Source organism: Sminthopsis crassicaudata, chromosome 3 (genome assembly GCF_048593235.1).
Source record: "Sminthopsis crassicaudata isolate SCR6 chromosome 3, ASM4859323v1, whole genome shotgun sequence".
Classification (NCBI taxonomy): domain Eukaryota; kingdom Metazoa; phylum Chordata; class Mammalia; order Dasyuromorphia; family Dasyuridae; genus Sminthopsis; species Sminthopsis crassicaudata.
The window spans coordinates 340,716,397-340,730,556 of NC_133619.1; the positions used below are offsets into that span (position 1 = coordinate 340,716,397).

Here is a 14,160-nt window from a genome sequence, read left to right on the forward strand (position 1 = left end):
CTTTAGAAGGCATAGGTTAAGTAATAAGAGGCAAGGTAGCAGCTGAAAGTAAAGCAGAGGAATCAGGAGAGATAGTAAATAAGAGATACATATAATATAATGGAGTAGAATTTATTATGTGAAAAAAAAGGCAGGTATGGTGATCTCAGACAAAATGAAACCCAAAATAGATTTTATCAAAAGGGAAAAATAAGGAAACTACACTATCTGTTAGACATGTTGATCAATATTGTTTAGACTATTTAAAGTAGGTATACAATATAATGTTGGAATTATTACTGTAGTATAGGAAATGATGAGTTTGGTGGAGTTTGCAAAATAATGGAAAGACTTGGACTTATGAAGGAAGATTTATCCCCTTCAAAGAAAGTACTAACAAGCATAGTACGGTCTTACATAAATGCATATAAATGTATGTGGGTATACATGTGTATGGTTATAGATATCTATGTGTATGTACACATGTGTAAATATATGTTTTGCACATGTGTGCATCTGTATACATTTTGCATGTGTATGTGGGGGTGGTTTATACATCTGTGCTTAATTGTAGCCTTCTTATATTAGGAGAGGAAAGGAGAAAAGAATAAGGGTAAAAATACATAGTGAAGAACCAAAAAAAATCTTCAAGGAAGCAAATAAAAGATGGACATCTCTGAACACAATGTATAGTATTCATTATATAGACTTTCTTGAAATGGAAATTTGTTCATTTATATTTTGAATCCTTTCATGTTCTGCTGTTCACATTGCGATTTTTTTTCTTTTCCTGTTTTTATTAAAGTTTAAAATTAATTAATATTATTTTTTAAAAAGAAAGAAGCTATTTTAGGATTGCTGGTGATCTTAAAAGCCTGATTTAATGCTGATCTTTAGAACTAGTGTTTATATTGATATTAGGATTAGGTTCTTGCACTGGGGGATATCTTTCCTAAACCCTCAAAACTTCCTGATATGAAGGAATGAGTAATCTTAAGTGAAAACTTTCTAAGCATCCATGGCAACTTTTGAAAGCTTAAAAAAAAAGTTCCAAAAGAATTAGAATAGTGTTTTAAAGACAGAATGCTTCATTAGTATAGATATTATAAACATTAAAAAATCTTATACATCATCCAGTCAAACTTCTTTATTTTTACTGATGGAGAAATTGAGATTCCAAGCAAGTGAGAGGCATAAATCCACAAGGCCAGTGATAGGATAGTAAGAAATAGAATTTCGGCTGCTTGAAGGCAGAAATGTTTTAATTTTGTGTTTTGATTCCCAGCCTGGCAGAGTGCCTGAACAATATTAGATACTTAATAAATGCTTGTTGATGGAGTGAATGGAACCTTTATCTTCCAATTTTCATTCAGGTGTTCCTACAACCTTAGTTGTAGTCATTGAAGGCCTAAATAGATAAAGTATTTTGCAGAGTTAATTAACAAACATGTATTTCCTAAGTTAAAAAACATTAAACCACTAGCAAAGTTATCTCAAATAATAACAAACTAATGACTTAATTGCAATGGTGAAAGTAGTGATAATGTCACCAGAAGAATGTGGGCTTCTCCCAAGGCCTTCTTATTCCCTGAATCTCTGAAAGAAGCTGAGCAACTCATTGTATCAGCCTGGTAAGAAGCCACCAACTAGGAAAGCATCTGGGCAGCAAAGTGCACAATGAATAGAGCACCCAGCCGGGAGTCAGGAAGACTTCTCTATGTGAGTTCAAATCTGGCCTCAGACACTCACTAGCTGTATAACTCTGTCAAGTCACTTTATCCTATTTGCCTCAGTTTCTTTATCTGTAAAATAAGCTGCAGAAGGAAATGGAAAACTACTTTAGTATCTTTGACAATAAAATCCTAAATAGGGTCATATAGAGTTGGATATGACTGCAATGGCTGAAGAACAAATAAGCGCATATTGCTTTCCCATTTCAGGGAGGTAAGGTAAATATAGGGGTATTGTAAGGCTCAAATAAGATAACAGATGTAAACTTTGCAAATATGAAAACACTATATAAATGACAGTTATTATGATGATGATTATTCCCTAGTCATTGAATCTCCATTCCAGATGATGACTATTCCCTGAGTTTTTGATTGCAGTCTTGCTGAGCTTAAGCAATGCTGTAATGCAAGGGTATGCTGGGAAATGTTTAACAACCAGTTAAGAGGGTGAAAGGGAGGGGAGAAATATATGTACATGTGTTTTTCAGTTTAATTTGTATTATAGATATTTTCTTTGGTGTAGACAATCACTATTGCCCTTGTAGCAAATGCTGATTTCTGAGGTGTAAATGACACAGAAAATTTAATAATTGTTCTCTTAATCCTAAAGCTGGTTAGAGCTGCCTCCAGCACACCCCTGGGTGAATGGCTCCTGATTTTTCAAGACTAGACAAGAATATGAGATCAAACACACAAATTAGAAAAGTTTAAGTCCTTTAAGTCAAAAAACAGACAAAAAAATAGAACATCAACTTCAAGAAGGAGAATCTGAGTTTAAGCAATATATGTCAGTCTGTCAATCAGAAGAAGTCATACCCAATTAAAAAGCGAACATGAGTATCTGAGAAAAAAATTTAGTTGAATTAGATCGATTGTCTTAATGAACCAGAAATCAACTAGACTGTGTGACAAGTTCATTCTATTTGGTTGCCTGTCTGATTCTATTTGAAAAATAGGCAGGAATTGATGGGTCAGTTTGGTTTAATCATTAAGATGCTGTACTGCTTATCTAAATTGACTGAATTTTTTGGTTTTTGTTTTTATGTTTGTTGTCTACAGACAAAACTTCTGAGTTTTCCCCAAAATATAGATTGCCATGAAAACTGCACAAACAGAACAGAAATGATGGAAATCCTATTGCCTAATTTTCATTATGCCTAGTTTATATTCTACCCCTGGGAAGCTAGGTGGAACAGTGGATAGAGTGCATTTCTGGAGTTAGGAAGACTCATCTTCTTGAGTCTCAAGATGGCCTCAGACACTTACTAGCTGTGTGACTCTGCATAACTGCCTCATTTCCTTATCTATAAAATGATTTGGAGAAGGAAATACAAACCATTCTAGTCTCTTTGCCAAGAAAACTCTACAAGTAGTCCTAAAGAGTCAGACACCACTAAACAAGAACAACAAAATAAGCTATCTCCTTCACTTACTAGCTAGGTAACAGTAGACCAACCAAAGGTCTGTGAGCTACAGTCCATTCATTGCATAAAAAATATTTGTATCACTCACCTCAAAGGTATTCTGGAAAAATCAAATGAAAGCATTACACAAATAGGAATTACTATATTTAAATATTTTATCTTCATGTTCATATGTGATAATGAAAGAATGAGGCTATAATTATACTGAGAAGAAATGATTTTAATAAAAGTATATTAATCCAGTGGATTATGGGATACATAACACTCCTCCCTTTTTTAACTACTAAGGGAATCTATAACCATAGTTTATAACTAAAAGAGAGAATATAAGGTTCCTGAGGGCAGTGACTTCTGTTCATTGTCTTTGAATCTTTGATATTTGGTAGTATTATATTTTGAGGCAGCTAGGCAGAGCAGTAGGTGAGAGTCCTTGACTTGGAGTTATGAAAAATTGAGTTAAATATCTCACTTTAGATACTAGTTGTGTGAATCTGGGCAAATATATCTCTTGAATTTTCTTACTCTGAGCTTCTTCATTTATAAAATGGGATGAACAATAGCAGCTACCTTTCAGGGTTGTTTTATGAATAAAATGAGATATTTATTAATCATTTTGCAATCCTTAAAGTACAAAAAATGATGTATGTTATATGGTTGTACTGTTATTTATGTTGTTATATAATGTTATATGATATTAATGATTATTAACATCTATCACATTGAGCATATGGTGGACCCTTAATAAATGTTTGTTGAATTGAAGAATTTGATGCTCTCTTAAACACTGGCAAACCCTACTCATATGTGAGGATGAATTTTATATAATGTTGGCCATCACTCTAAAATCTTCTCCATTGTCTCCTACTTAGGTCATCAATGCCATTGAGCAGGATTATCGACTCCCCCCACCCATGGACTGCCCAGCTGCTCTGCACCAGCTCATGTTAGATTGTTGGCAGAAGGACCGCAATACCCGACCACGCTTTACAGAGATTGTCAATACCTTGGATAAAATGATCCGGAATCCAGCAAGTCTCAAAACTGTGGCGACCATCACCGCTGTGTAAGTTTCAGGGCATCACTGAGGGGAAAAAAGTCCTGAGCAGGGTTAATTTAAAAAGCAAGAGCAAACACAAGAAAAGGCAGCAAAAAGAGGCAGCATGTTAGAGTGGCTAAAAAGCCATCCTTGAGTTAAAAAGATATAGCTTCAAGTTCCAATTGTCCCATAAACTGACTGTGTGACTCCAGGGAAGTCACTTAATTTTTCAGTGCCTCAGTTTCCCTGGTTGGATGATTGATCCAAATGGATGACTAATTTCATTAGCAAATACAGCAAATGGAAGTGCATTGACTTTATCACTTAACTTTTTGGGGAAACAGCATGGTTTAGTGAGATTGGTCTTAAAGTTAAAAGATCAGACTTTGAATACTGGTTCCATCAATTATTTGCTGTGTAACCTCAAGTGAATAATTCCATTTCTCTAAACATAAGTTTCCCTATCTATAAAATGGATATTTTGATACTTGTTTTCACAACATTTGTGAGAATCAAATAAAATAGTGCATGTAAAAGTAATTTACAACTCTAAGGTTTACATAATAAAATCTATTATTTGTTTCTCTCCTCTCTCTTTTGATTAAAATATAGATGTGTCCATTGCTTTAGCTTCTAATTTAGTCTTCATTTTTTCCTCTGCAGTTAGTTTATCTACCATGATTTAATGCTTTCTTTTCATAAAGTATAGTCAATTTCTGGAGCTCTTTCATTATATAAAAATAATAAGGTGTCCATGAAAAATATGGATAATAGGCATGGAAAGAACATAAGGGTCTGTAGTGAGAACTATTTTGATTCTGTCATTTTTCTTTCTTTTAAAATTTTCATTCATTCATTCATTCATTTTTAATGCATATTGCTTTATGAATCATATTGAAAGAAAAAAATCAGAACAAAAGGAAAAATACAGAAGAGAAAAAAAAACAGAAAAAAATAAGTGAACATAGCATGTGTTGATTTATATGCAATCCCCATAGTTCTTTTTCTGGATGCAAATGGCATTTTCTATCCAAAGTCTATTGGGAATACCTTGGATCACTGAACCACTGAGAAAAACCAAGTCTTTCATAGTTGCACATAGAACATTTTTGCTGTTATTGTGTACAGTGTATTCCTGGTTCTGCCTGTTTTGCTCAGCATAAGTTCCTGTAATTCTGTCCAGGCCTTTCTAAAATCAGTTTGGTCATCATTTTAATAAAACAATAATCTTCCATTACCTTCCTATACATAACTTGTTCAGCCATTCTCCACTTTATGGGCATCTACTCGTTTTCCAATTTTTGCTACCACAAAAAGAGCTCCTACAAACATTTTGCACATGTGGGTCCTTTTTCCTCCTTTATGATTTCCTTGGGATACAGAGTGACTCTGCTGGATCAAAGGGTATACACAGTTTGATAGCCCTTTGGGCATAGTTCCCGATTGCTCTCCAGAATGGTTGGACCATTTCATAATTCCACCAACAATGCATTAGTGTCCCAGTTTTCCCTCATGCCCTCCACCATTTATCATTTTCTTGTCCTGTCATTTTAGCCAATATGAGAGGTGTAAGATAGTATATTAGAGTTGTTTTAATTTGCATTTCTCTAATGTATAGTGATTTTTTTTCATCTGACTATAGATGACTTTGACTTTGTCATCTGAAAATTGTCTATTTATAGTCTTTGACCATTTATCAATTTACATTTGACACAGTTTTTTATATATTTTAGAAATGAGACTGTTGTTAGGAACACTGGCTGTGAATTTTTTTCCCAATTTTGAACTTCCCTTTTAATCTTATTTCTGTTGGTTTTGTTTGTACAAAATCTTTTTAATTTAATATAATCAAATTTGTCCATTTTGCCTTTCATAATATTCTCTAGTTATTCTTTGGTCATAAATTCCTGCCTTCTCCAAAGAACTGATAGGTAAACTCTCCCTTGCTCTCTTAATTTGCTTATAGTATCATCTATTATGCATAAATAATGTATCCATTTTGACCTTATTTTGGTATGGGGTATGAGATGTAGGTTTTTGTCCAGTTTCTGACATATTATTTTCTAGTTTTCTCAGAAATTTTTGTCAAATAATTCCTTTCCCAAAAGCTGGAGTTTGGGGGTTTATCAACTACTAGATAGGCCTTGATTATTGTGTCATATGTGTCTAATCTATTCCACTGATCCACCACTCTATTTCTTAGCCAGTACCAAATGGTTTTGATGTAGGGGCAGCTAGGTGGCACAGTGGATAGAGCACCAGCCCTGAAATCAGGAGGACCTGAATTCAAATTTGACCTTAGACACATAACACGTCCTAGCTGTATGATCCTGAGCAAGTCATTTAACTCCAATTGCCTTAGCAAAAAAAAAAAAAAAAAATTGGTTTTGCTGTCGATTGCTTTACAATATAATTTTAGATCTGGTACTGCTAAGCCACTACATACTTTGTAATTTTTTCATTAATTCCCTTGCTATGCTTGTACTTTTGTTCTTCTAGATGAATTTTCTTATTATTTTTTCTAGTTTTATAAAAAAAATTGGCACTTTGGTATAGCACTGAACAAGTAGACCAATTTAGGCAGAATTGTCATTTTTATTATACTAGCTCAGCTTACCCATGAACATTTGATCTTTTTCCAATTGTTTAAATCTGACTTTATTTGTGTGACCCCCCCAAAAATTTTACATTATCTACTATTATTTTAATTAGAAATTTTCTTTCTATCTCTTACTGCTGAGGTTTGTTAGTAATATATTGAAATATTGATGATTTGTGTACGTTGGTTTAGTTTATTTCAATTCTGTCTGATTTCATTTAGTTTGGGGGTTCCCATATGGGGTTTACTTGGCAGAGATATTGGAGTAGTTTACCATTTCCTTCTCCAGCTCATTTATACAGGGTTAAGTGACTTGTCCAGAGTCACAGTTAGGAAGTGTCCAAGACCAGATTTGAATCTAAGAAGATAAGTCTTCCTGACTTCAGGCCCAATCTCTATCTGCTATACCATATTTAACTATCTTCAGATTAGGATACGATTTTTCCTTTCTGAGGTAATGGGGTTAAGTGATTTGCCCAGGGTCACAGCTTGTAAGTATTAAGTATTGGGGGCTGGATTTGAACTCAGGTCCTCCTGACTCCAGGACCTATGCTCTCTCCACTGTATCATATAGTTTCCCTCATGACTATAAGATTTAACAAATGACAGCCCCACTAGCTACTTGAGGGAAAAAAGAAATGTATCATGAGCAAATATATACACATACATATAATTTTTTAAGTAGGAATCAATCTTTATTTATATGATGATATTACAATAGTCTAGCCACCAGTGTAAATAGACCCTGTTTAGAATCTCAGAAATCAGAGGATTTTGATTCACATTCCACTTCTGATGCTTCATCACTCAATCTAAATCTGCAGGCTCTCTAGTTTGGTAAAACTGCCATAATTTCCAGTCTGGTACCAGTTTGTTAGCTCAGGGCAATGGTGAAACTTAGAGAAAGACGTAAATATCAAATATGCCTTGATATGTTCCATTGGAAAGTGAGTCCCAGTTTGTCTTCCCAGAGAAATTTAAGTTAAGTGACTGTTCCACAGTCATACTGCTAAGGAGTAAAAGACACAACAGGAAGTTTAATTAGTTCCTATTTCAGTTCTCCAATTCCTTGATACAGAGTCACAATAATTAGTAAATGAGAAGACTCAAGTTAAAGAAACAAAATAAAGACTAAAAATTAAAAAGCCAACCGTTTTCTTGATGGAAGATATTGAAAACAAAGAAGCTGACAAACATCCTTCTCTAGTGCAATTATGAATTGGGATACTAGTATTTTTTCTAGAAATAAGTATGATCTTTATTGGTGGCAGAGTAATAGGTGAGAATACTCCTAAAGAACTATTCAGCCCTAAAGCTCAATCACCCAACCATTAGGGCATACTGTTGAGTTTTAGTCTACAGTATTGATTAATTCTTCCAACTCTGTAGTTTAGCAGCTTAACTCTGGTTTATTTCTGTCACTGCAGGCCTTCTCAGCCCCTGTTAGATCGTTCCATCCCTGATTTTACTGCCTTTACCTCAGTGGATGATTGGCTCAATGCAATTAAAATGGTTCAGTACAGAGACAGTTTCCTAACTGCTGGGTTCACCTCTCTCCAGCTCGTTACCCAGATGACATCAGAGTAAGTAGACCATATGCTCTTCAACCTATTCAATAAGGATTTTATTCTCTCTCATGTCTTGAGATTTGACTATTCATGACATCATTTGTTTTAGCAGCTATGGATATTGATGGAAAAATGGAGACATGGTATATATTGGGAAGAGAGAAAAGAAAACTTAAACTATATCAAATAGGAGAACTGAAAAGTAACATTTATGCATTATGTGCCTATTCCCCAAGATTTTTCTTTCTATCATTCAAGTTTTAAAACTCAAACCATCAAGGAAAACCTTCAGATGGAAAGAACAGAGATATTCAGTAACTTAAACCAAATTGTAGAAATAGACATTGTACTATCTTAATGCCATGCTCAGAGGTACAGGGAAATATCTAGAGTTTTTTACACAAGTAGCACTTGTATAAAACTACAAACTTGAACCAACTTGTTCTTCCTCCCATCATAAATGCTGATAGTCAGATAGATGAATAGTGTCTCTGTTGGGTGCAAATAACATTTTATATTACAACTGATGATCACAATTTATCATAGCAAAGAAAGTTATATACCCTTCATATGGGTGATGGCCTGGAGCTTGGTCCAACTAGACTTACTTTGCTTGATCAATCTCCCTGGCTAAAAGAATACCCTAAAGCCATGTTTATAGCATCCTATCTTATAGTACCCTAATGAGAGATTAGAGAAGTAATGGTCAGATTCTACCATTCTTCTTATCCCTAATTTCATTCGGGATGAAGTCATTCATTCCTCTAAACTTTGAAATGCTCCTTCCAAAAAACTCCATCCTCTGGCCTGCTTGTCAGATAAAGAAAATATAACCATAAGATGCAGTATTTGTCATGTCCCTATTCACTGGGCTGCCTTGGACTCTGTGCCACAATGATAACTTCCTTCCAGTTCCAACTTTGTTTCTTGGAGAATTGTTATTGTCAGTGATAACAAGGACACCATTCTCTCTTGGGAGGTTGTTTGGATATGGTTCCAAACTCAGATCTACTAAACATCAGAGTTCATTTAATTTCTCTTTTATAAACCCTGGGTACACATCCAACCATTACCTAAAAAGACAGCTCCTGCCATTATAAATTACTATCACACACAAAAACATAAAAATGCAACACTTACAAGTAGAAAATCAATCAACTCAGGTTGTAGGTTTAAAATGGACACCATGGGATGATTGGCAGAGGCTATGATTCAAGAATGGAAATAACTCTGCAATGAAACTGTTTTCCCTCTTATTTTCACCTCTGTTTTTGGCCACTAAAGAAGAGAAGGTACTCTATACTTCCAATACAATGGGGATGGTGTAGAATAATTGGACCCAGAAGAATTCTGTTCTCTGGAAAAGAATTGAAGGAAGAAAAAAAAAGAATAAGAATAATTTTAGTGGAAAGTAAAGTTGATATATAGGGAATTTATTTTCAGATAAGAAAGAGTAACTGCATACAATTTGAGATATTTAGGGAGGGGAAAAAAGCAAGCCCTACCCAAGAGTTGGTAAGGGTCAGAAATGTAAATGCAAAAAATTTATAGGAAATGTATGATGATTAATTATAATAATCTCAATAGTCATAATATGTAATGATTCAAGTAAACTGCACCTCAGGAAAAATTGGTAGCCTTGCTAAAGCAAATAAGAAGGCAAAAGGGGATCTAGAATAAAAACTATGCCTAATATTTCTCCCCACTTTGCTCTGGAGGAAGTTGTGGGGAATAATCTGATGATCTGGGGATTTGAAGGAATGTGATTCCATTTTAGGAAGACTTTTGCATATTAGAGTTTTTCTTTTCTGAGGCTAGCTCAATCTTAAGAATCTTTTCTACTTAGTTTTGAAAAAAACAACATTATTATAATCTAATCATTTGCCTGTCCTTTTTTAGCTACCAAAGGACAAGTTAAAACAAAATAACATGAGATTTCATGTTAATGCTTAGAAATTTGTATAGGTCATCACAAAATGTGTACACTAGAAATCGTCACAGAAACTTTCACAGCATTTCTTTAGTTTAGATACTTGAAAGTTATTTTGGGGATATCTTTCCTGGAATTTCAGGATCTTTGTTTCTAAAATAGAGATAGAAAAATAGTAGTCACAAAGGACATAACGAATCCTGATCTTTACACATTTTTCAAAATGCCAGTAGGTGAGTATTGAGTTTAAAGAAAGGATAGATGGGACTTTGGTGGAAGTGTGTGGATAAAATATGTAGCCAAAAATGTCCCCTAAAACCTTCTGTTTTGCCCTTCAGGTGGAGTTTCTATCTATAAAGTTGAATGAATAATCAATAAAATGATTATACCCCACCTAATATAGGTGATAAGAAAACCAATTAATCTCAAATATAGACTTTAAACCACAGGTTTTTAATGTAGTGTCCATGGAAAGATTTTAGGTGTTTCATAAACTTTGGTGGGGGGAAAATAAATCTTCATTAAACTCTACCTTAATTTTATGATTTCCTTCAATTATTTAAAATCATCATGAGAAGGGATCTATAAGCCTTACCTAACTGACCAGGAATCTGTGACCAAAAATACAGAACAAAGCAAAAGTTTAATGACTTTTGTTCTAAACTAAATGCTAAAAACTCCTTGAAACTGAAATTATGTTGAACAGGAATGTTATTGTGATGGGCCAAGAAAACTTGGTCATGAGTTAGGATCAATTCCAAAGACATAGCTAATGAGGGCTGTACCACATACCTAAGACCTATGGATAATTAGGGTAACTGCAGAAAAATTTAGTTAATCAGGAAAGGTTTCCTGGAAAAGTTGTTTCAAGCATTCCTTTGAAGGAAAGGAAAGAGTATTTTGATGGAGAAGAAAGACAAAGAAAAATTATTTCCAATTCATCTTTATTTGAACCAAATCATTCTGTTCAACTTTGAATTATTGATACATTAAAATATCTTCCCTATTATCATATTCTCGTAGCAGTCTCTTCCGAGATTTCATAGTATATTATTCAAACTTGTTTTAAGTAAGAGTCTTTAGGCATGGGGATTGCTTCCTGTACAGAGAGGGCGTACAATAAATATTTCTTGATTGAATGAATGAAATTATAGTGAATTGTTTTTGTTGTATTTTTTTTTCTTCCTCCAGAGACCTTCTGAGAATAGGAGTGACTTTGGCAGGACATCAGAAGAAGATCCTGAACAGTGTTCATTCCATGAGGGTACAGATGAGTCAATCTCCAACCTCAATGGCATGAGAATTCTCGTTTTCTGAGGGGTAGGAGTGGGAGGGAAAGGGAAAAGGTTGAAGGGGAAAAGAGAGGTTAACAAAGCTGTGAAAAGTTTTGGAGAGGTTGGCTTTACAACTGAGAATCACAATGTCACCAATGAAGAGTAAACTGGACTGGCTTTTTTAACAGGCAACTTCTATTTCTCACTGACAGAAGCACCTTTATGATGCCATGGGGAAACCAAATATATAACTATAAATATGTAAAAATCATTTATGTAAAGGAAATAAAGAGAAATCAATATGTTTTGGGGAATGAAAAATAGACTCAAATCCCACCATCAGTGAGCAAGTCATAAACCAATAGGAAGAAAGGGAAGGAGGTAGAGGGAAAAAACAAAATAATTTTCAATTCTTCTTCACCAATGACATTTCTTTTCTTTTCTCCTTTTGTACTCCTCCCCCAGACCCCTGTCCCTTCTCCCACATCCATTTCCCTTTGCTCATGACCTGTGTGGGGAAGGTTCTTCAAACAAATTGTCCAGCGCCTGAATCTCAAGATGTCTTTCTGTCAGTTACCAAAGGACTTTGCTGACCACTGCATGGGGGATCCAAACCAAGTCAATTAATGTCTTCATATTGAAGAAGAGATGTACCTTCAATTGAAAACCTTTTTTTTCTTTTGTTTGCATTTTTTGCAAAAAGGAAAAAGAAACCACAAATTGGAAAAAACAAACATAACAAACAAACAAAAAAAAGAAAACCTGTTTCCGTGCGTGTGAACACGAGTGTGTGTGTGTGTCTGCATTGTAAAATGACTGTGGATTCATTGCTTGTTCGTAACAGACACAAACAAGAGACTGACTACTGCGACAGCATCAGCACCATCACTCCCCAGGAAGTCAGGAACGATCAGAAGTTGTTGACTTGGCTTTCTGCTTGGCCCAGCTGGACCACTGGTTTCATTGGGATTGGGGTGGGGAGAAAAAAAAGGAAAGGAAACCAAACTTACAATAGCTTGCAAACTCAGAGACAGGAAGCAGAGGAGAGCTTTGAAATGGATCTTATTTGGGCCATGCTAGAATAGTATTGACTGTTGGATTTCTGGCAACTGGAAAGGAGGAGGAAAAAAAAAAAAAAAGTATGTGGAGAATATTCTCCAATGTTCCAGTAACATATAGGTAGGTGGTAAAGAAGGATTCTTCTTTTCTAACATGTGGACCTAAAGGTTTTGGTCTTAAATACTGGCTTAGGTTGTATGGCTTCAGAGGTATGTTCATATGTTTCTGTGTTTCTCTTTACACTATTCTCTATTGTACCTCATTGCTCAATTCACTTTTGTAAATTCCACTTAACATTTAAATATTTTTAATTTGCCTTTTACCTTAATCTCCTTGCTAATTTTATCTGTCTAATTAAAATGAGCAGAAGCATGTCTGGGTTTATATAGAACGGTGTCAGAGTGTATGTCCATGTGCCAATCAATGGGTTTCGCATGAGGAACCATGGAAGCCTATAAAATACTTTCCCCTTTAAACTGTTCTCTCTTTTTCTGGGATAGAGAGAATATTTCCCTTGTCTTGTCATGTTCAAGTTGGAGTACACTAACAAGGCCAAGAGAAGAAATTAAGAATCTTATTCTCATCTCAAAGAAGGCACTGGCCAAAATACAAACTAAACCAATAAACTAGCCCAGCTTTGGTGTACATACACACACACACACACACACGTTGTTGTCTTCAGTGTATATATTCCATTTCAAAACAGCCAATTTGGATACCTTTGTAAACTCCAAATCATTCAAGATACCTTTAAAGAACACTTTCTAGTTGTCAATATTATGATGGTTCTTACATGCATGTGTTGGTATATAATTAAAAGGAATTATGGGATTGCCACATTACTTGTATAATAAATAATCATGGCTAGAATAGCATTTTCAGTGCCAGAAACCCTCATTAATTGGGGGAAATCCCTACTCATCAAAGATTAAACGTTCTATCAAAATTTGTTCACAGTATAGAGACATGCTCTCTTATTTACCATTTCACTATTTGCATTTCTTTTCTTAAAGTTTGCTTATCACATGGTCTTAGATGAATAAGTGAGTGATTGAGTGAGTGAATGAATGAATGAATATATATGGCTACACCACTTCCCATCAGATACAAAGTCCCCACTGAGAGCCCCTTTAGTGCAGGAAATAATCGGGCAGATAAGCAAACTTTTCCTTATTAATTGCTTGACAATTCCATGCACAATTTACTAATTGCCCCAAAGACTTCAATCCATGAAGTGTCTGACAAGCCCAGGCAATGCTGCTAATCTACTCTCAATTTTCCACAGGAATGAATTTTAATTTGTCACTAAATAGATCATGCTGCATTCTTAACCCTGGTGTCCCCATACTGGGCTCAATGGAAAACTGTCAGTTTCTTTGCAGCAGATAGATTATTTCATGGAAAAAATAGTGTTGCTTCCTATAATTTGGTTTCTTCCAAGGACAACGGGAATAGAATAACATTATTCAAAATGGATAAGAAGGAATGTGAATTAAGAATAGTAATCATGAAAAGCACAGCTTTCAATTGAGAGAGACCATGACAAAGTGGAAAGTAGAGA

The 14,160-nt window shown here is 34.8% G+C and overlaps 1 protein-coding gene across 1 annotated transcript in view; it reads left to right on the top strand.

The window, feature by feature from the left end:
* EPHB1 (EPH receptor B1) overlaps positions 1–12,701 on the top strand; it is a 430,280-nt gene extending 417,579 nt beyond the window's left edge. The window contains 4 exon segments of the mRNA XM_074302116.1: positions 4,003–4,196; positions 8,196–8,351; positions 11,458–11,560; positions 12,006–12,701. Of these exon segments, the coding sequence (XP_074158217.1) occupies positions 4,003–4,196; positions 8,196–8,351; positions 11,458–11,560; positions 12,006–12,047 (495 nt within the window). The 3' untranslated portion in view covers positions 12,048–12,701.
* Positions 12,702–14,160: the final 1,459 nt, after the last annotated feature.